The sequence below is a fragment of the Plasmodium knowlesi genome (assembly GCF_000006355.2).
Source record: "Plasmodium knowlesi strain H genome assembly, chromosome: 13".
Taxonomy (NCBI): Eukaryota; Apicomplexa; class Aconoidasida; order Haemosporida; family Plasmodiidae; genus Plasmodium; species Plasmodium knowlesi.
In genome coordinates, this window is record NC_011914.2 from 1,355,995 (window position 1) to 1,377,377 (window position 21,383).

General features: G+C 44.6%; 7 protein-coding genes across 7 annotated transcripts; 4 read left to right on the forward strand and 3 right to left on the reverse strand.

The window, feature by feature from the left end:
• Positions 1-229: 229 nt before the first annotated feature.
• On the forward strand, positions 230-2,488 carry PKNH_1329500 (AP2 domain transcription factor AP2-O3, putative; the record flags this gene model as incomplete). The annotated part of the gene is made up of 1 exon (XM_002260695.1): positions 230-2,488. The coding sequence occupies one exon, from the start codon at positions 230-232 to the stop codon at positions 2,486-2,488; it is 2,259 nt and encodes a 752-aa protein (XP_002260731.1).
• Positions 2,489-3,077: 589 nt separating this feature from the next.
• Positions 3,078-4,856, reverse strand: PKNH_1329600 (ribosomal protein L15, apicoplast, putative; the record flags this gene model as incomplete). Its single annotated transcript, XM_002260696.1, has 1 exon — positions 3,078-4,856. One exon carries the CDS (start codon positions 4,854-4,856, stop codon positions 3,078-3,080), a length of 1,779 nt encoding a protein of 592 aa, XP_002260732.1.
• Positions 4,857-6,209: 1,353 nt separating this feature from the next.
• Positions 6,210-6,890, forward strand: PKNH_1329700 (uncharacterized protein; the record flags this gene model as incomplete). The annotated part of the gene is made up of 1 exon (XM_002260697.1): positions 6,210-6,890. The coding sequence occupies one exon, from the start codon at positions 6,210-6,212 to the stop codon at positions 6,888-6,890; it is 681 nt and encodes a 226-aa protein (XP_002260733.1).
• A 915-nt stretch (positions 6,891-7,805) lies between these two features.
• PKNH_1329800 (uncharacterized protein) lies at positions 7,806-11,228 on the forward strand (the record flags this gene model as incomplete). Its single annotated transcript, XM_002260698.1, has 1 exon — positions 7,806-11,228. One exon carries the CDS (start codon positions 7,806-7,808, stop codon positions 11,226-11,228), a length of 3,423 nt encoding a protein of 1,140 aa, XP_002260734.1.
• A 170-nt stretch (positions 11,229-11,398) lies between these two features.
• Positions 11,399-12,633, reverse strand: PKNH_1329900 (Transcription initiation TFIID-like; the record flags this gene model as incomplete). Its single annotated transcript, XM_002260699.1, has 3 exons — positions 11,399-11,593; positions 11,782-11,871; positions 11,983-12,633. The coding sequence occupies 3 exons, from the start codon at positions 12,631-12,633 to the stop codon at positions 11,399-11,401; spliced, it is 936 nt and encodes a 311-aa protein (XP_002260735.1).
• Positions 12,634-14,347: 1,714 nt separating this feature from the next.
• On the forward strand, positions 14,348-15,226 carry PKNH_1330000 (heme/steroid binding domain containing protein, putative; the record flags this gene model as incomplete). Its single annotated transcript, XM_002260700.1, has 1 exon — positions 14,348-15,226. One exon carries the CDS (start codon positions 14,348-14,350, stop codon positions 15,224-15,226), a length of 879 nt encoding a protein of 292 aa, XP_002260736.1.
• A 541-nt stretch (positions 15,227-15,767) lies between these two features.
• Positions 15,768-17,921, reverse strand: PKNH_1330100 (peptide chain release factor 1, putative; the record flags this gene model as incomplete). The annotated part of the gene is made up of 8 exons (XM_002260701.2): positions 15,768-15,911; positions 16,084-16,192; positions 16,309-16,373; positions 16,516-16,653; positions 16,785-16,931; positions 17,112-17,162; positions 17,326-17,505; positions 17,838-17,921. The coding sequence occupies 8 exons, from the start codon at positions 17,919-17,921 to the stop codon at positions 15,768-15,770; spliced, it is 918 nt and encodes a 305-aa protein (XP_002260737.2).
• Between the last annotated feature and the right edge of the window lie 3,462 nt (positions 17,922-21,383).

Below are 21,383 nucleotides of genomic sequence, written 5' to 3' on the forward strand. Positions count from 1 at the left end.
ACACTTCCTCCACCACGTCCTGCTCGTGTAGACGAGGCGGCTAACCGGTGCAACCGCTGGGCGACATCCGAACGGCCCTACTGCGGTCTTCTTTTTGCTTGAAGAGGTAAACGATTTGGCATTTCTCCCAAGATTCCTTTGCTCTGCTACTTTACCGCGCCTACTCATCGCTCTACTCATCGCGCCTATTCGCCACGCTGTTTTTCCACGCTTTTCTCCCGCCCCCGAAATGGCCACTAGCCTGGGGAACTCGGACGAGCTTCTAAAAGAGTTGGACCTGGAGAACTACGTTACCTTCGTGAAGAGGTGTTTTAAAAATGGAATAAAAAAAGAGGAAGAGGACATCTGCGCACAAGACTTAAGGAACCTGGCCAAGTGTCTGCCCAGGGTCTCTGGCGTCTGGTACGATTTACACAAAAACAGCTGGGAGGCCAGGTGGGCTGAAGGAACAAAATCTGCAAGGAAATACTACTCTGTGCAAAAGTTTGGCTTCCACGAAGCGAGGAAACTAGCCATTAAAACCATAAAGACGAAGGAAATAAATTATATATACAACAGCATAAATGAAGATTTTAACAAACCACTCAAGTGGAACTTAAATAGTGAATTCCTAGAGATGAACCACGACCCCATAATTAACCTTAAGAGGAAATATAGATCCCCTAATTGTAAAGTGAGGGAGAAAAAGATTAAAAAGGACCCCAGTAGTGGGAACGGTGTTAATAGAAAAAATAAAAATGAACAGAAATATATCACTCAAACAAGGGGGTTGAGAAGGGGGCATGTCCATTACACCTCTCCTGGGAGCTGCGACACCTCACAGAAATGTAGACTCCACAAATCAGAGGAACAGCATGATAACTGTAGGGACGCACCAAATGGGTTACATACATATGGCCTCACCAACGACCACGAGGAAAACAACGGAAAAGACAATGGAAAAAATGGCCGGGAAGACCACAGTGAAGCTTCGTACATCTTTGAAGGAAATATTTCCAAACTGAGAAACGACCAAAAAATAGACAACGTTCCTAGCGAGCATATCGTAGAAGGTAGTCTCTCCAGTACTTGTCTGAATCAGAAGGAAAATTACACAAAAACAGAAATGGCGTTGTCTAAAGAGGGGCATTTTCAGCATCCTGTTCATATGGATGAGTGCAATGGTACGTGCCTGAGTGAGGAAGAACCTTTGTCGAAAGAAAACCTATGCACCGTGGACGAAAAGGAGAATACTCTCTCCAGTGTTAACAGCCTTAATGGGAACATTAACGGTATGGATGATTATCATACATCCCCCATGAGTACCCCCAGCCACAGTGATAAAATAGAGGATAATAATTCGGGTAAGCAATGTGATGATGAAACGCCCAAGGTAGAAAGCATACTCCAAAAACATACACTTCGCAAAAAAATTCTCAACTGCAATAAAGACATGAACGGGAAGGACAAAACGAGCTTGGTTAAATATCCAAGAAACAAAATCCTGAGCTACATGAGACAACACAAAAAAACGAAAAACAAAAGTACCCTGTATATCAAACAAAATGGACTGCTAAAAATGAACTTAAAGCAAACGACAAATAAGATGTTCAATAGGGAACATGGGTCCACATGGAACAGAAGGAACTTAAAAAAAAAAAATTTCCTAAGTGAAAAAAGGGCATGCATAAATGGGGGTGCACTTTTTGTTAAAAAAATAAAAAGCTGCAATCACACGGAAGGAAAGAAATGCAAGAATTGCGACTTGAGGAAGAAGCAGCTGAAGGGTCTGCGCGAACATGGCTCACTCCTCATTCCAAGTGTGGTCCCAAACGGTGGAGAAACCTTCAATGGGGGAGATAGCTCCAACGATGGGGAAACCTTCAATGGGGAGGAATCCCCCAACGTGGACCTGACGTACCAACTAGGCAGTAGCATGGCCTCCCCCACGTATGGCGAGATGAACACGGAGAACGGCGACGAAGGGGATGATCAGACGAGTAAACAGCTCGATCCCCTGAAGAAACGCACGCAGAAAGATGACGCAAAAAAGGAGAACACACAACAGGAGTGTATACAACAGGATTACACACAAAAGGAGTGTATACAACAGACTTACACACAACAGGAGTACACCCCTAGTACAGAACCGGCTCAGAAGATGAAGTGCCGCGTGGAAATTAACTTAAAGGAAGTCATCCACTCGGACACGCTAAGCATATTCAAAAATGCAATTAATTTACTGCTAAACGACTTGAAGTGCAAATGTGTGCCCCACTTGGACAAACAGTTTTTGAACATCCTGGAGATTATCGATAATCACATCAGCTACGTAAACTCCATGCTCAGTGAACAAATTTTAATTACTTATGTGCACCTATTTGATATTTGTGTGTCCAACAATATTTTACCAAGTCAAATGGATCAAAGCGTACAGAAGGTTTTTTGCAATGCGCTGATTGCGTTCCATATTCTCCTTTTTAATTTCCTGAAGGATAAACGGGGCTAGGGTGACCCCTAGTCTCCACTTGACACTTGAGCCTTTTATTATTCCGCAGAGTGAGTTAACTTAAAAGGAAAGCCATGCACACGAGGGGGGACCCCTCGACGTGTGTAGTGATGTTGAAAGGACAGGTGCCCGTCCTGCCTACCAAGTTAACGCTGAAGTGGTGTTTTTTTTCTTCCCTTTTTTTTTTTTTTTTTTTTTTTTGTTTTCCTTATCTTAACGGTACGTACAGCGGTCGTGAGAAGATCCGTCCAGCCCGAATTGGATATACGCAGGCACGACTTCTCCGTGGAGCTGCCGCTTAACAACTACAACGAGTTTCACAATCTCCAAGTGTTTGCCTTTTTTTCTTACTGATGCGTGTGCACATTTGCGTCCAACTTTTTTTTTCCTGAACAAGCTATATATATTTGATTCTCCCTTTTGCACTTTTTTATGAACAGTTCATGCAAAAAGTTGAAAAAAAAAAAAAAAAAAAAATATTCATATTCTTTTGCAAATTCTTGCAAATTGTTGTGCACGCCATTTTGGCTAGCACGTTCGTCATCCGTTCACTTTTGCGGGGTTATAACTTCCCCTTTCTGATGAGCAATTATGCTTCGTCTTCTTCGTCTTCTTCATCTACTTCATCTACTTCATCTGCTTCATCTGCTTCATCTGCTTCATCTGCTTCATCTGCTTCCCTTGTTTCGCTTGGTTTGTCTGCCGTCCCCTCCGCGCGGCGCTGCTCCTCCATCTTCACCCGCCGCAACCAGTGCACCTTCCGCTCATACTTGGAGGGCTTTCCAGGGAAAACAATTCGACGTGGAATCCTGTTCAAGTTCTCATCGTCGGGGTTGTACTCTGCGTACACAATGTCTTGTGTGTTCTTCTTCAGCAAGAGGCACCTCCCCCCGAGCCTAATAATTTCACGCGCCGCCTTAACTGTAAAGGAGTGCGCCTTCACGATAACATGCTTCGCGTGAAACTCAAAGTCGAAGCCATGCTTCATTTTGTACTTCTTCAAATTACACCCGACGACCTTAATGGGGTGTTTCCGTTTGTACTTTCCTATCCGCAGTCCCATTTTGTCTATCACATTCCAATCAATTTCGAGGTACTTCTTTTGTCCACTTCTTGTATAAGCCAAGTTAATTAAGTTCAGTGGAATTAATTCGTAGTCATATCGGTTGAAGTGATAACCTGGTCCCATTGGGGCGGCAACAAATTTTGGCAATTTTCTATACAGTGGTGTTTGACCCCCCTCAAACCCTAGGGGAATAGATCCTCCACTTCTACTTTTTTGTCCTTTTATTCCTCTTCCGGATGATCCTCCCCTTTTACTTCCTACTCCTCTTCCTTTCCGTCTCCTCTGTTTGTCCTCCATGGAGGGTATGTTAAAAGGGGTGATGAAGTATTCATTCTCTTCTCTGTTTCCTCCAACAACTGTTGACTCCCAGTATACATCCGCTTTCAGCTTCATGTCGTTAATCAAAGGGTAAATGGCCCTGGGCCAATCCATTTGTGTCAAGTCCCAAACCAGAGGGGTTTTTCTCTGTTCATATAAATCATCCATAATTTTTTTAATCCCCAATTTTATGGCTTCCTCTTGGTACTTTACATTTACTTCGTTAATTTTTTTTTTTATTTCTTCCCTCAGTTTTACTAGCTCTTTGTTCTTTTCGTCATACACTACATATTTGTTCTTTTCTACCTTTTTGATTTCTTCAATTATAGGTTCTATGGCTTTCTCCTGTTCCTTCACGACGTTCTGCAGGAACTTCTTCTGTTCTTCATTGTAGGGAGATTCGAAGACCCCATTTTTTATGTCCTCCTTTAGCTGTTTGAATTGTTTATACCTCAGGGAAATCTTCCTATTAATTAACGCCTTGTATTTTTTGTCCACCAGTTTTTTTTCCTCCTTCAGTTCTTTAAACATGGTGTTTGCTCTTCCTATTTTGAAGCTCCCATCCATCATGGTGCCGAAGATTCCTTTCAATTCGTTTTGATCTCTTCGGTGCAACTGCTTAGTTGAATCATCTTCTCCATCATCCATGCCATGATCCCCCTTGGTGCTTCCCTCTCCGCTGCTCTCTCGGCTCTTAGCCCGAGCTTGCTTTTCCTCCTCCAAATCAAAGTCTATATTAAACTGCCGTTTTACCTTCCCCAAGAGACTGTTAATCGTGTCGATCATGTTGTACTTCTCGTCCACCTCCTCTTCTTTAAAAAGATTCAGGTGCCTTTTCTTCCTCCCTGGAACGATTCCTTGGTGTCTTCGCTCGATCAGCGGGCTCTTCTGAGTCGCGCTCAGGGTATTCCCCTTGCGGTCGCTGATGACAAATCCTCTTACAAGCGTCGTGCACAGCAGCAGGAAAAAAACTGGGCACCTCATTTTCGGGGCGGTCTTCTAAGCGGCGCCATTCTTCCCTCAGCAGAGCTAAACGAAGCTTCAAGCTGGTTCACGAAATTTAGCAGTTAACAAGGCTTCGTACAGCTCAATACATTGCACTAACGTGGGGCCACACCGACGCAGTTTCACGTATCGTTCCGCACAACTTATGTGAGAACAAATGGCTGCATCTCTGCACGGGTCGATGTTGTCTTATGTAACTCCCCCCAAGTGAACAAGACCCCCAACCTTTTTCACAAAAGAAGGATGTACCCGATCAGTCCATACATGTGCATATCTGTGGGTCTATGCGTACCCCCGTCCAAATTCAATTCGGTGTGGTCTTTTCAAAAATTGGATGAATGAACAGGGGGCATTGTGTTCTCATTCATTTCGTATCGTTTGGGGGGATAAACGTGCTCCGGGTGATCCCACTGGGGAGAAGTCCATACAGGTATCCTTTCTCCAAAAGTGGCACGTTGCGTCCTCTTTTCCGCTGCAGTGGATCCACTCCTTAGTTGCCACGTACAGGTACTCCCCCCCTTGTCGCCCTTGTCTGTGCCTGCCTCCAAAAGATCACCCCCCCTCTGCGAAGGCTACGCCCCAACCTCCCTTTTTTTTGTAAAGCTAACGGATGTACCGCCACCCCCCAAAAAAAAAAGTACCACTGGGGGGAAGAAAGGGAAAGCGCAACCTTCAAATGGCACTTCGAAAAGGTAGAGTGCGTTCAACCATTTTCACATGTGGGGTGTTGCGTACACATGTATACTTTCTTGTATATGTGACGCGCAGAGGAGCATTCCATTTCTCCTCCTGTGTTCCCAACATAGGATTTTCCTCACTCCCCCCCATATGGTTATAACCCGCAAATGAATTTAAAAAAAAAAAAGAAAAAAAAAAGGGTGTATTGACACATATCCGCGAATTCGTTCATGTAAATTTTAAGGCACGCAAAAGAAACTTGCTCTCCAAATGATGCACTCCTTAAAGGGACCTTCCTACTCTCGAAACCGTGCCTGTAGTCGGGAGGTTCATTTTGTTTTAGTAACATAGAAATGTTATATTCATCCACTTGTCATTAGGTGAAAAAATGTGAATTTTTTTTTTTTTTTTTTTTTTTTTTTTTGTGACAAGTAGTAGCTGACTTCTTGAGTTTTTTCTTTGTATAAAATGGCTGACTTGTTCAGGTTTTTTTTTTTTTTTGGCAACTTTAGAATATCGTGATTGTGTCCACGTTGTGATGCACTTTTTAGAGCTCATTTTAATTATGCCCAAATAGGAGAATCTATCCCTACGCATAGGATACACCACTTTTGTTGCATACCTCAACATGCGAGCGCACACCACACTAGCAATATGAAACAACCGTCCAGCAATGAAATTCTTTCCTTGCCCCAGAGGGGGAGACGACCAGTTGGTAGGGACAGCGATAGTAGTGACGAAGTGGAATTAGGGAATAACGGCGAGCAGAGTGAGCAGGACAGCGCAGAAGAGACTGGTGGCAGCGGCAAAAGCGAGATCAGCGTGCATATGGACGACAGGGATGAAGCGAGCGAACGGAGCGTGGCTCTGCCCTATGTGAACAAGAAAATAAAGGATGGCCAACTGGAGAAGATGTACCAGTACGAATACGTGGACCACCCAGCTGATGTCATCTTACATAGTTACGGGAAGACCCTAAAGGAGTGCTTCGAGTCTATATGCGTATCAATGTTTAATTATATGTGTAACTTGAATGAAGTGGAACCAAAATTATCAAGGCGCATAGCAGTTGGAGGTGAAACTTTAGAAGACTTACTGTACAACTTTTTAACCGAATGCCATTTCCTGTATGGCAGTGAATACATCATTTGTAGTTCTGTGGACATTTTAGTTTTCGATCGAGAATCCTTTTTCATCGAGGCCTATGCATATGGTGATGTTTTTTCACCTGATTTGCACGAATGTGGCACGGAGATAAAGGCTATCACAAAACATGAACTGAAAATTTGCTTGAAGGAGGACATTTGGGAGGCATTTGTCCTGGTCGACATATAAGCAAGGATAGCGGAAGGGGGGAGGGGGGGGAGAGTGTGTGTACTTATTATGGGGAAAGTTCACTCAAGGAGGAGGCCTTCCCTATTTAGGATACGCTTCATGGGTTGTTGTTTTCTTCTCCTTTTTTTGCATCATCATAGTCATTATTATTATTAATTTTTTTTTTTTTTTTTTTCTAATTATGTATCATTTGGGTGGCCCAAGTTCCATGGGGGAGGTGATTCCCCCGTATTATTTTCCTTTTCATGGTTTGGGAATTGGGGGGAGGTCTTATACATGAGGTCACCCCCCACAGGATGTTCTTACACGCGCAAAGGGATGGAACGATATGCACGCGTGTATATGACACATTTGCTGTTTCTTCCGTAGCGACAAGGATTACGCACACCTACAGATATACGTGTTAAACTTTTTTTTTTTTTTTTTTTTTTTTTTTTTTTTGCGAAAATTACAGAAAAAAAAAAAAAAAAAAAAATAGGATACTCAAAGAGGAGTGGGGTGCAACCTTTTTTGTTTCACCCCGTCGTCTGTTTGATAAGCTGATTTATATTCCCCAAGGGAGATTTTCTTTAAACGGCTTATTGTGTGACTTGGCATTTTTTTTTTCCTTTCATTTTATTTTTTTTTTTACTGGCAGAAAGGCACTTTCTTCGTCACTGCGCAGTTTCGCGAAGTGTGTTCATTGTGTGGGACGCAAAGCTTTTGTCCTTCGCTGGCACAGTTGGCTAGCTATATCAGAAGGATATACAAAAAAAAAAAAATAAAATAAAAAATAAATAAATAAATGAAAAATAAAGAAGAATAAACAAACACAACAGCATAACAACGTAACAACGTTGCAACACATTAGCATATTAACGGATGAGCACACACCTTGCCGTTGCAAATTAGCGAAGAAGGACGTAGTAGCCTGTGATGGCGCCGAGGAAGGGGAAGAGTGTGAAGCCGGGCTGCCATCTGCGTGGCGCGAAAGGTTCGGAAAACGCAGGCAACAAGCGAATCGAAAGAAACACCAGGGGTAAACGAAGCGAAAAGATCACTAGGGGCAAGCGAAGGATCAGCAAGGGACAACAAAAACTCCCAGACTTCTCTTGCCTGAAAAAACTAATATATGAACAAAAAAGAAAAGACAACATTTCAAACTTATTCTCCTTTAACGACCCAATAATAAAGGAAAAAATAGATAGGTTCAATCAGATAATTGAAAGGAAGAAGGATTTTTTGTGTGAAACAAGTGAGAGTAAAAAGGGTGGACAGGATGAAATGTCTCCGAACGTATGCGAGACGTCTACCTTTGGGTACACATTCATCGACAGGGTGGTGAATTTCTCCCAGAAGGAGGACATAGAGGACTTGATACAGCACGACGAAGACGACGAAGAGGATCCCCTCCAGTGCGATTACCCATATGAACGCCATCGTAGTCCCCCAGAAAACCGGGAAGATAGCCAAACGACGGAGATTTACCTCAGGGAGAATAAAAGCGAGCATGAAGGGAACTTCCCCCCCTGTGCGGAGAACCTACATGAACAACGGGGAGGTAGCAGTAAGGACCGCATGGATCGCAATGACCATGTGGACCGCGCGAAGCACTCGCAGCAAAGCTTGAATCCCGACAAAAAAGGCAAAAGAATCACAGGCAAAGGGAAAGAAGAAAATATATTTAGCAATAAAGTAATAATTGATAGCCGAAAGAAAGACTTCATCCTGGATCAACTGAAACTGAAGTTCGATGAATTCAAAATAGATACGCTGACAATACCGCAGAAGCCACTTACTGTCATCGACGAGAATGGTGTCGAGAAGAAGAAGCTCTTCATTTTTAACATCAACAACAGTGGCGACAGAAGGAAGAACGAGAAGAAAAGAATCCAAATTGTGTACGACAGGGTGGGTGCATCACAGGATGCTCCATCACAGGGTGCTCCATCACAGGGTGCTCCATCACAGGGTGCTCCATCACAGGGTGCTCCATCACAGGTGGGGAGTTTACATGTGAGGGGATCACAAACGGGACAATCTCCAAAGGGTCGTTCCTCAGCGGGACAGTCCCCATCGACCCTTTCCTCAACGGGTCGTTCCCCCCCGAGGAAAGCTGGAGAGGAAGGAAACAGCAACGAGGACGTGGTCGATCTGGTGAATAGAATAAAAGAGCAAAAGGAGTCTTACCTATATTTCGTAGTCAAGAACAATCAGCTGATGCTGAAGAGCAACAACGACTATTTCAGCATCATGATGCACTACCTGTGTGAAGGCACCTCTGGTATAAATCTACAAATGATCTACTATCTTATAATGAAGCCACCACACATGGACATGCTACTCTACCTTATCCTAACCTATTACAAATTCTCCTTCGTTGATTTACTGGAACAGTTCGAAAACGTATCCGTCAGTAACATCGTGGAAAGTTCATTCGAGGAAATGACTCTCTATGATTACTACTACTACTTCTTCCATATCCTGGAAGTTTCACACGAGCAGTTCTATATGTCCCTGGAAGTAATGCAGAGCATGAAGCTCCTGTTGAACAAATACAACTTCTTCCTGGGGCGGATGCACAAGAACTCCATTTTCTCCAACACTAATTTCGTGCTCGGCATGGGCGATATTCTGGACGTACATCGGGTGTTCTTGCCGGGGGGACCGAATAATACTAAAGGAGAGGGAGAAGCCAACGTACAGGCCGAAGGGGAAGCCAACATACAGGCGGAAGGAAGAGGCAACGTACAGGCGGAAGGAGAAACTAACGAACAGACTGAAGGAGAAACCAACGTACAGACTGAGGGAGAAACCAACGTACAGACTGAGGGAGAAACCAACGTGCAAACGGATGAGGAGCCCTCCCCCCCGCAATCCCTGCGCAGGAAAAACGGAACGCTGCAGTACATCCTTAACACCAAACTGGAGTTCATACATTATCAACAAATGAACTTTTTACAAGAGACCCACTGGGATGAAATCGAGAACTACCACCACCTGAGTCGTCTGGACAAACTCGTCTACTTTACCAAGGACCTGTACTATGAGTTCACAAAAAAGAACATCTACAGCAAGTTGGGTGAGATCACATGTGAGCAGAAGCATTTGGACAAGGTGCAAATGATCGAGTCTTGCAAGAAGGAGCTCCCTTCGTACAAGAAGGGGGTGAAGTTCATGAATTTTTTGGGGGTGCACTCTCATTCCTTTGTGTGGCAGGTGTATTGCACGGAGATGGAGCTGTTCTGTGTACTTAAGTTTAAACAAATTCGTCTGGGGGATGGCGCTCCATCCACGTGTACGGTGGGTGGCGATCATTTATGGGATTCACAGCAGACAGACCCACATAGGGAGGCACCCCGGGTAGGACGAATTGAAGCTGAAATAAACGATGCGCTGAGAAAATTTCAGGCAGAGATCAAGGAGAAACAGGTGGAGTGCTTATACATCCCCATCTCAGTGGAGATAACCAACAGGCTCATCGAAAAAACAAAATACATCAATGGAACACCCCTGAACGAATTTATCTACAGCGAGTTTCTCTCTGGCATTGATTTGAAGCTTCGAGTTTTTAAGCTCAAATGTATTATGCTAAAAATTATAAAGGTCTTAGTGAATTTTTTAAACATTCCTACGCTCATAATACTTAAGTGTTCGCGAATCTTTGTGAAGGAAGACAGTTTGATGGTGAATGGCGGCATCCCACTGGGGTTGTTGTCCACCGAGTCTGTGCGCTTCCTTCTGGATAACGTGGACGAGACGATCGCTACGCGTACATACAGCAAAACACTTTGGCATTACCTCCCTCCGGAGATTAGCGAGAAGGCACGCAGAAGAGGCGACCGACCGTGCAGCTGGGCAAATGGCGTAGCGAACGATGGAAATCCCCCCCCCAATGGTGCCCCCGCGATGAATTGCTTCTTCCTCGAAGACAGAACGCACCTGGAAAAAGCGTACTCCTATATGATAGGGAAAGTCTTCGAAGAAGCCCTTATTGACACCTTCACAGGAGACAAATTCGATTACCTCAATTTCGACGAAGATGTAAAAGACTTCCTTCAGTCCTGCTTATCCGAAAATATGGAGCTGCGCGAACCACTTAGTACGCTTCCACATCACAGATGCTTCACAGATTGCTTCGATCTCTATATTAACATTTACGATGACAATATTAATGCGTACCATAATGATAGGGAGAAAGCTGTTCGACTGGGAGACCTAAAATACGTCAACAGCTTCGACTACAAAATGTTCTCTATTCCGTCTGAATCTTCCTCTCGGGCCCCTTCCTCCTGTTCCTCTTCCGACTCGCACCACTTTAACACATCCAGTGGGTACTCCTCCAGCTCGCGCCTATGACGAGGTGCCTCCTAGCTGCGTTGGTAATGCAGGGGTGAGGGCGAGAAAAAGGATACCCATCCAACATACCAACTGTCCAGCCGATTAACCGAGTAGATTACATATACATTACAGATCCCTGCGTGGAAGGACCCCCTCTGCCATCCCCTATTGTTTACCTTTTCAATCGATCAGTGTTGTGATTTACTTTTAATCAGGTAGGGATACAGAATGTCGATGCACCTCTGGAGATTCTGGTAGCTCTTGCCCCCCGTGAGGGTTATGTTGCCCGTGGAAAATATACTGGCCGAGACGACGTCCACCTTGCTGCGGGCCCTTTCCGCAGTGCCTCGGGCGGTGCTCCAGGCGAGGTTCCCTTCGGCTTGCTGATCGGGGTGATAAAGCGGTTCACCGGATTAGCCATTTAGCAGTTTAGCAAATATAGCAAATTAACAGAATAACAAATTAGCAAATATGGCCATGTAGCCATTGTAACCCTTTCGCGTTTTTTTTTTTTTTTTTTTTTTTTTTTTTCCAAATGTTGTGCCCTGTAAATGGCTCATGAATGGCCTACCTCGGTTGCCTCGGAGGTATCCCTTTCGTTCTCACTCGTGAGGGCGATTTTCACCTTACATGCCGGAAACACATTGGGATCATAGTCGACCTGGGAAGGAAGAACAAAGGGAGAGGAGCGTGAATGTGAAGCAGAAACAGATACGGAAGAACAAGTTGGCGCAAGGTAACATTCCCATACGGGGATTTCTCTCACACGTACACTTTTGTAGTACTGCGCAAACAGGGGGAGAACGATGGAAAAGCCCACGTTGTAGACAGCCAGTATGTTTGTGATGGTCACATTTTTTATGCATATATTTTTAAAGTTCAGCTGCTTCAACTTCTTTTCAATTTTCTTCATAGCTATTTTACATGCCTCGATAGAATTATTTCCTGTACAGATAATTTTTCCATTGGCAAAAATGGACACGTTGATAATAATTTTTTCCTTGGTGCCTTTCTGCTCTTCGGGGGTACCGTCATTCCCCTGGGTAATGGTGACATCTCCTTTTTGAGCTTCAACAACCTGGGATGTTGTTGCAACCCATGGTGGAGGTATAACTACATTCGTTCCATCAGATGACACAACAACTCCTTCACTCCTCCTCTGTCTCTCCCCCTTTTCATTCACAAACCGGACATACTTTTCTATACTACGAGTACTCACAGGCACGTCAATTCGCATGCACTTGAATTCTCGAGGGTTGTAAATACAGTTGGCAAAGTGTTTGTAGAGGTTATCTAGGTTAAGGGAAGAACACAGGGTTGCATTCATCGAGATGTTGTGAACACTCATGTTGTTTTCACTTTGGGCGTAGATGTTCTGTGCTTGCTCGCTGTTCAGCTTGGCCCTCTTCAGCGGTTGCGCCATGGTCGCTCAGTAGGCTCCACTAAGTGGGTGCTAACTCCGCAACTCGTTATTACGGAACTGCGCTATTACGTTACTGCACTATTACACATGACCCCTTTCCCCCTTTAATGTGGTGGATATATTTGGCAAGACAACAAGCATCCCTTCAAATGTGTTTTTTTTTTTTTTTTTTTTTTTTTTTTTTTTTTTTTTTTTTTTTTTAAATCTTCCAACTGTTCAGACGGGAGGACGTGCAAGGACTAACTATAAGGAGCAGACGGGAACATTCCTTAGTGCAATTCTCTGCACGGGGGAGAGGATCAGACATGCGTTTCATGCACGCTCACACTTGTAAAGAAAAGGAGGTGCGCTTCTTTACGATTTCCTACACGTTATTGTAATGATGAAGTGGAAAGGCGTCACAACAGAATAATCGCGTGTGAAGTACGCTCGCCTTACACTTCTATGCTAGAAGGAGATGCTTTCCTCCGTCTGGTACATACCCCCCTTTCCAGCGCATTAATAAGGAGCGTACCACAGAACCCGCTTCATTCCTTTCCCTGTGGGCATGCACAAATGTAAAAATCCAGTCGCACGGCTCCCCCCGAAGGTGTTCACTTCAAATGATGCTTCAACACGGAGGAATAAAACCGGATGAACATCTCCCTTCAGTTTGACTCATCTAGAAAGATGGCCAATTCATACTCTCACTTCGTAGAATTTGGAAGCACACTACGCACCGTAAGGGGGGGGAAATATCTCCCCTATTCGTTTTTTATGAACTTGTATGTAGCTCGCCACAAAGAAGAAGCCTCCCGTTATTTTACCAATCAGTTGTTCATATATTTATTAATTTTTTTTTTTTTTTTTTTTTTTTTTTTTTTTTTTTCTCAATTCTGCACTAACCCGTTATGTTATGGGAAATGAACAAACGGGGGACGTCGCGTGAAGGATCGTAATTTTCACGCTTCACGAAACATTGAGAATGCAGCTTCTCATCCTCAGATTGGCATTTCCTTGAAATTGTGTTTCCTTTCAGCTGTTCCAGAGCATCGTGAATACGACGGGTAAAAAACATTACGGTTAAATGCGCGTGCTACATGCGAATGTAACGGCGAAGCATAAAAATTGGGGGGCTAACCAAGTAGGAAGATTCTCCCGGTGGATCGCTCTTCAGGTGGAATTATCCCATGCTCGCTCCTCTGCGCGAACAACGTTAAGGGCAAAATGACCTAATAGGGAGAAACGGAAGAACGCAGGGCATTCACAGCTGTGCCAAATTGGCCATCAGGCCATTAGCGTGACTTTCTCCACGGTCAATCGAGGCCACCATGGAAGGCGCCCCCAATAAGTAGGAGCATTACACGTGAAAAAGGAGAAAAAAAAAAAAAGAAAGAAAAAAAAAAGTACGAGCAGAACTGTGACGTGGTTACACCAAACTGCACAACGATGTGGTCTCCCGCACATCTACATGAACAAATGAGAACATAGAGAAGGGGTAACCCAGTTTTCCACACAGGAAGGAAAAAACAAATTGGGGGAATGTGCCTGATCGATTGTTGTAGTCGAGAAGGTGCACCCTCAGTTTTGCTAAAATACCCACTCGCAGACACCGGTGGGTGGCCTTTCTACAGTGTTTCCAGGGGGGAAGGTGGTAGCGTGAGAGGTCCAGTTGATTCCCGCTGTGGTGCATCCCAAGCCAAGGCCAATTTGACAAACCAACGGGCGCACAAAAATGGAGGGAGCTGAACAGGAAGGCTTTTCCCCCTCAAGTGAACCAGTACTCGTAAGTGAAACTTCCCGAAGTGAACCAACCGCGGACTCACTACATGACCCACAGGAAGGGAAGGAAGACAGAGACAAGAAGTGTGACGCATGCCACCTGTGCGAAGACGTGTGCTTCTCCATCTTCTGCTCAAGGTGTAAAATAAAAAGGAAGAACCTCTATACCAAGTACAGGAAATATAAAGAACACAATTTAAGAATATGCCACGAAGAAGTTAAGCTCGTGCTGAAATTGAATGCTAGGGCGCGGGCGGAGATACAGTCGGGAAGTCCCCCCGATGGGAAGATCAAAGGGGAGTGCGGGTTGGTAGAAACAGCAGATACGGTTGACCCTCCTGACGAGGCACACCCCGCGGAGGAAGAAGAAAACAAACCGAAGTGCGAGGGCGACGATAAGGGAACACCCCGAAGGGGAGACCAATACGATACACTAAAAGATGCCATCAGGAGGAGCAGAAGTTTGACCTACTCGGATTGCGAAGAAGAAGAAAGAAAAATCAAATACTATAATTACATCAAGTATAAACAGTATTTTACCAAATGTGAAGTTAGAAGACACTGCGATGTGAATGACTGCTGGGTGGTAGCCAATGGGTACGTGTACGACGTGACAACGATCCTCGGCTGTCACCCAGGTGGGATTAATTGCATTTTAAAGAAAGGTGGTAATGATGTCTCTGTGGATTATTCCTTCCATTCCAAGTACGCACAGAAGAATTTTTGGGAACCTCTAAAAATTGGCAAAATTATTACCTGCTCAAAGGAAGTTAACGACTTACCCATGGGAAGTGTATCCTCCAGTACGAGAAATAGATGCATGATGATGTGACTTTTTTTTTTTTTTTTTTTTTTTTGCTGCTGCTTTGAGGGGAGACTGTACAATTTTTTTTTTTTTTTTTTTTTTTTTTTTTTGTAGCTTTTTCAGTGAGTTCTTTGGCTAGCTGCCCTGTCTTCAACCTGTCTGTCAGTTTATTTGCTTGTTTGTGTGCCGCTTCGACGATGCCGACGTGTGCACCCCACACGTACCACGTCCTATCCGTTGCAACTGCGTGATGCATAGTGGCTTTCCGTATGGGGGGGATTTACTCCTTATTCTTCCGCATAAGCTGACCAGCGGAAGGACGAACGAGTGAGCACCCGATCCTTTTGCTCATGGCGGAGACCCCCACGCAAGTGGACATTTCCGCATGGACAGTTCCTTGCTGGCGGAAGAGAATGGTCACCTTATTCCTTGCCTTCATGTGTGCCCTATTTTGTTCATTAACTGGTGCATGCACATTTCCCTCACGCCTTCCTCTTCCTTTTCTTGTTTATTTTATTTTATTATTTTATTTTATTTTAATTTTTTTGTCGCGCCGCTAGCAACCTTCCTACCGATCCACGTTAAATAGAAACTCCAACTTTACCTTTACGAAGTACATCAAGTCCAGTTTCCGCTTCTTCACATGGTCAGTTATATACCCCCTAAAAAAGTTGTATGTCCTGATGCGACTGCTCCGGCTACTGTCTTTTATCTGTAATGTGTGTATATGTATGGGGGAGAGCACGTTTTTTTTTTTTTTTGGACCTGGTCTAATCGGTGCAACTGAGAAGTCGAAGAGGTGTTTTCCCCCCAGAGGTTCCGTTGCATCGTGTCGTGCACCCACGCCCTCACAGAACCGCATTTATTTGTAAGGGAAGGATTACCAGTTTGGCCCGTTCGCCCCGGAGCTCTTCTTCACTCTGCTTATGCCGAAATTGTAAAACTTTCTGAATTAACCTTTTCATAGCAATTTTTTTGTTCATTTCTTGAGTTCTAAAAAAAAAAAGAAAGGGGGGGGATGGAAAATGTATGAGGGCCAGCTTTGTCATTTTGTTAGCGTTACAGGAGTTTTTTTTCATTTCTTCTTCTTTCTTCTTGGGATGTGTAACCTTTCCTCTTGACATTCGGTTTTTATCCCTGTTGGTTTGTGCAAGATAGACACACCTGATTCAATCTATAAGGGTGGTGAAAATTGGAAGGTTGGTCGAATTAGGAGGGGTCAGGAGATGTTCCATCTCATCAGTTGTCTTATATTTCCACTTTGTAGTATGGTCCTCCTTGTCCCCAGGGGGAAGGGATGAACCTTATTGACGCACCTTGTTAACGTTCTGGCCACCGGGCTTGCTAGACCGGAAGGTCGTAATCCTCAAGTCCTTCAAATTGATTTCATCTTTCTTCTGTTCATCTTCATGCAAAAAAACTGCAATCGTGGCCGTGGAAGAATGGATTTTGCCCTTTGACAGTGGGAAGAAGGGTAAGGAGTGGGAATTCATATGGGTAGGGAGGACAATACATCAACAGAACACTTTTGTCCTGTGGGAAAAACTGCTAAACTGCCTTCCTCACAGAAGGTCGTTCTTCATACCTTGGACTCATTCCGAGGAACCCTCTTCACTTGGTGGATGCCGCTCTCATTTTTCAGCAGATCATAGAGAGTCGTTTTGATTTCGTACCCCTCCTGGGTTATGCACACATCGGAGGGGGATACCACCAGGAGGGACTCGCTGGCGTCCTGCAGAATGGAGTCGACCAGGGAGTCAATTATTTCGGAACTGAACAACATGAACAATGAAAGATCGCACTAATTAGCACCCACAGAGGGAATACCTTCCCACCGCGTAACAAAATGACGTGCATGGGCATAGTCATAGAACGTAGAATTTCTGCCGTGGGGAAGTGCACCCTCTCTTACGTGGACTCGTTCGACGCGACAATTTATCCTCTCCGCAAATGCTTTGTACGTCTGAACGTGAGGGAAGAAGAGGAAGGGGGGCGATTGCGTAAGATGAAATACAGTTAAAAAAGAAGTATAAAATAGGTTTGTGCAGTTGAAGAAGACCTGTCAAGAGCGCTACATATCCGTGCTCGCGCAGAATATGTGTTTCCGCGATGCACAGTATACTAACATTTAAGAGCTCCGTTGACCAGAGGAACGCTTCTTCTCCCCCCACTCCTGGGCGGAATTCGATCCGTACGCAATTTTTGTTCTGCACAGATGGGTCTTCCTTCCTTACGTGCAAATTGAGGACGCTGCTTCTGCGCATTCCCTTATGATGTGCTGTCGCTTTTCCTGCAAAGGGGGTTACCTAGCCGAAGTGGAACAGGTGGCCCAATAAAAGGGGGAAAGAAAAAATATATATGCATATAAGCCAGCAATTATGGCTTCTGTGTGTCATTTTGCCTAGGTGCACATAGATCACCACACGCGCGACGGTACCCATACAGAATGGGACAATACCCTGCCGAACTTTCAAGTGACATTTCTGCGGAGACTTTTTCTTCGCGCTAATCGATCCAGAAGATGAATAATCGTGACAGCAGGACCAATGGTGGATTGGGACAGATGTACTTTCTGACGCCCCCTAAGGGGGGTGGGTGAGTACTTGTGGGAGGGTGACTGACCCCTCGTGCGGCGCACCTGATCTATGATGAATCCAGACACACAAAGTGGGAAAGCGAGAAGGAGAATCCGGAAAGGGAGGAAAGAACTCATAACAGTCATATCTCCTTTTTTTGTAGTGTCGTCATGGGGGAGGGGCACATCGCGCACGCGCATGTAAATATATATATATATATATATATATATATATATATATATATATATGTATGCAGTACAGACATATGTACTATCAATTCGCTTTGTGTTTGCCACTTTTTTGCATTTTCGAAAACCCCCCTTTGGGTTCAGTTGCGCGCTTGTGTAGTGATTCGGAAATATGAACCCCAATTGTAACGTTACCTCCTGAGCGCACCGTAGATATGTGCGAGAACACCTTTCGTGAGCATCTCGCGGGAACACTTAGCACGAACCGTCGTGTAATTTTATTATAATTGTTCACCGGTTTTATGTGTGTTAAATGTACAGAAAAAAGGGAAAAAGAAGAAAAAAAAGAAACGTTCGCGCGCTAAGTAAAGAAAAGGGGCAGGCATGGGCAAATGGAAAAAAGGAAAGAAAAAAAGGAAGAAGAAGTTACATTAGCTAGTTGTGGAAAAGGAAAAAGAAAAAAAAAAAGTTACATTAGCTAGTTGTGAAAAAAGAAGAAAAACAAAAAAAAAAAAAAAAGGACAAAGAGAAAATGTTATGAAGAAAGAACATATTTTTAAGGACTTCCTCCAAAGGGGAGGAAAACCTATTTATCGTCTTATCATGAATCACCGCTTCGTATAAAACTGTTTTATGTAGTGAATGAGGGAGGATTCATTTTCGAAGTTTTTTTTTATATTTAGGCGAATAATGTGGGTGCTATACATGATATTTACTTTTTCTTCTACAATTATGTTAGAAGTGATGGTCTCGGGTGATCGTTCGTAATCTTCAATGTTTAGGAATGTGTTGGAGTTTACCTTTTGTATTATTTGCACGTGGATATATCGCTATACTTAAGGAGGCCCTGTTCGAATTTGGATGTCTCGACTGGGGGAGAAATTTTGCACTCGCACTGGAGGGGGATGGGGTTGTGGGGAAATAAGTAGGTGAAGGAGGGGTTGTTTCGAAGCAGTTGATTCGAGATGGGCAGTTCAGCACCGTCGATTCAACGCTGTCGGTTCAACGCTGTCGGTTCAACGCTGTCAGTTCAACGCTGTCAGTTCAACCCTGTCTGTTCAACGCTGTCTATTCAACGCTGTTGGTAGAACACATTAAGGCATGAGTACAACTTAGGTGGCGAAAACTGCTCGGTGAAAAATTCCCCTTACCTTGATGACATTCTGGATCAAGTTGTTGTAAAGGGATGTTCGCGGGCACACCTAATTGCCTTGGCCAATCCATAAATCCTCCAATGCATGCATGCCATCCGAAGACTCTATCTTTTGAATGTTCAGTTTTTCCCTCCATATACACTTGCACGAGCTTTCCGGTTTTATCTATATACAAGAAAGTTTTTCCTTCTCTCCCCTCCCCCTCAAAGCAGCTTAAGGTAACCCCCTAAAACCTTAATTTCAACACCCCAACAACCTTACACCTAAACCCGGAATCTTAATACTGACACCCCAACAACCTTACACCTAAACCCGGAATCTGACTTCTAACACCCTAACACCTTCCTCCTGAACGCGGGATCTAAGTCCTAACACCATGGCACCCTTATTCTAACACACCAAACAACCACACTCTAACACCCAAAATCCGAATTCTGACACCCCTAGGAACCTTCTTCCTAAACCCGGAATCCGACTTCTAACATCCCTAAAATCTTATTCTGACACCCTTACCACCTTATTCTATCACCCTTACCACCTTATTCTAACGCCCTTACCACCGTATTTTATCACCCTTACAACCTTCCTCCTAAACGCGGAATCCGAATTTTGACACCCAAACAACCTTCATTCCAACACCCCAAACAACCTACATTCCAACACCTCAAACAACATCATTCCGAACACCCCAAACAACATCATTCCAACACCCCAACAACAACATCATTCCAACACCCCAGCAACCACACTCTAACACCCAGAATCCGAATTCTGACAACCCGAAAACCTTCTTCCTATATCCGGAATCTGAAACGTAAACCATAAAAATCTAGAACCTGGACCATGGACCTCTCAACCCCGAAATATGAGAACCCTTAAAACCCTAAATTAAGAAACCCCTTTTTTTTTATTGTACATACTCCTCTGCGATGGTGTACATGTTACTAATGCAATTAGTTTGCATATATATGTGTAGGTCTGTGTGTAGGTCTTGGTGAGGGTGGGTCATGGGGGAGATGGGACAAGGGTGTAGATGTTTGTGATGGTCAAGGGCGGGGGGGAGATGGAGCAAGGGTGTAGGTGTTTGTGAGGGTCAAAGGGGGGGTGAAGGAAAGGGTTGCTTAGGGGTAAGGAAAGAAGGTTTAAGGGGGGAAAAGATAAGGGTTGTTTAGGGGGGGGGTATGAAAGGGTTACTTAGGGGGGGGTATGAAAGGGTTACGTAGGGGGGGGTTAGGAAAGAGTGTTCAGGGGGGGGGGGGGGGGTTGAAAAGGAAAGAATGATTAGGGGGGAAGGGAAGGAAAGAGTGCTTACGGAGGGGGGAAGGGAAGGAAAGAGTGCTTACGGAGGGGGGAAGGGAAGGAAAGAGTGCTTACGGAGGGGGGAAGGGAAGGAAAGAGTGCTTACGGAGGGGGGAAGGGAAGGAAAGAGTGCTTACGGAGGGGGGAAGGGAAGGAAAGAGTGCTTACGGAGGGGGGAAGGGAAGGAAAGAGTGCTTACGGAGGGGGGAAGGGAAGGAAAGAGTGCTTACGGAGGGGGGAAGGGAAGGAAAGAGTGCTTACGGAGGGGGGAAGGGAAGGAAAGAGTGCTTACGGAGGGGGGAAGGGAAGGAAAGAGTGCTTACGGAGGGGGGAAGGGAAGGAAAGAGTGCTTACGGAGGGGGGAAGAAAAAGAAGGTTTTAGGGGGAAGAAAAAGAAGGTTTTAGGGGAAAGAAAAAGAAGGTTTTAGGGGAAAGAAAGAAGGTGCAGGGGGAAGAAAGAAGGTGCAGGGGGAAGTAAAGATTCTTTCCTAGGTTATTAGAATAACAATATGGCCTGGTACTTAGTTACCCTAAGAGGGGGTACGGAAAGAGTGTTTAGGGGGGGTGTTAGGAAAGAAGGTTCTTTAGGGTGGGGGTAAGGAAAGAGTGCTTAGGGGGGGCAAGGAAAGAGTGTTTAGGGAGGGGGAGGAAGTAAAGAATGTTTTAGGGGGGGCAAGGAAAGAGTGTTTACCGGAAGGGTAGGGAAAGAATGTTTAGTGGGGGGGTAAAGGAAAGAGTGTTTCAGGGGTGGGTAAGGAAAGAGTGTTAAGGGGAAAGAAGGAAAAGGGTGCTTAGGGGTGGGTGAAGGAAAGTGTATTTGGGGGGGGGACAATGAATGAGTACTTAGGGGGGGGGGACAGTGAATGAGTGCTTAGGGGGGGGGTTAGGAATGACTACTTAGGGGTAAGGAAAGACTACTCTTAGGGGTAAGGAATGACTACTTAGGGGGGGGGTAAGGAATGACTAC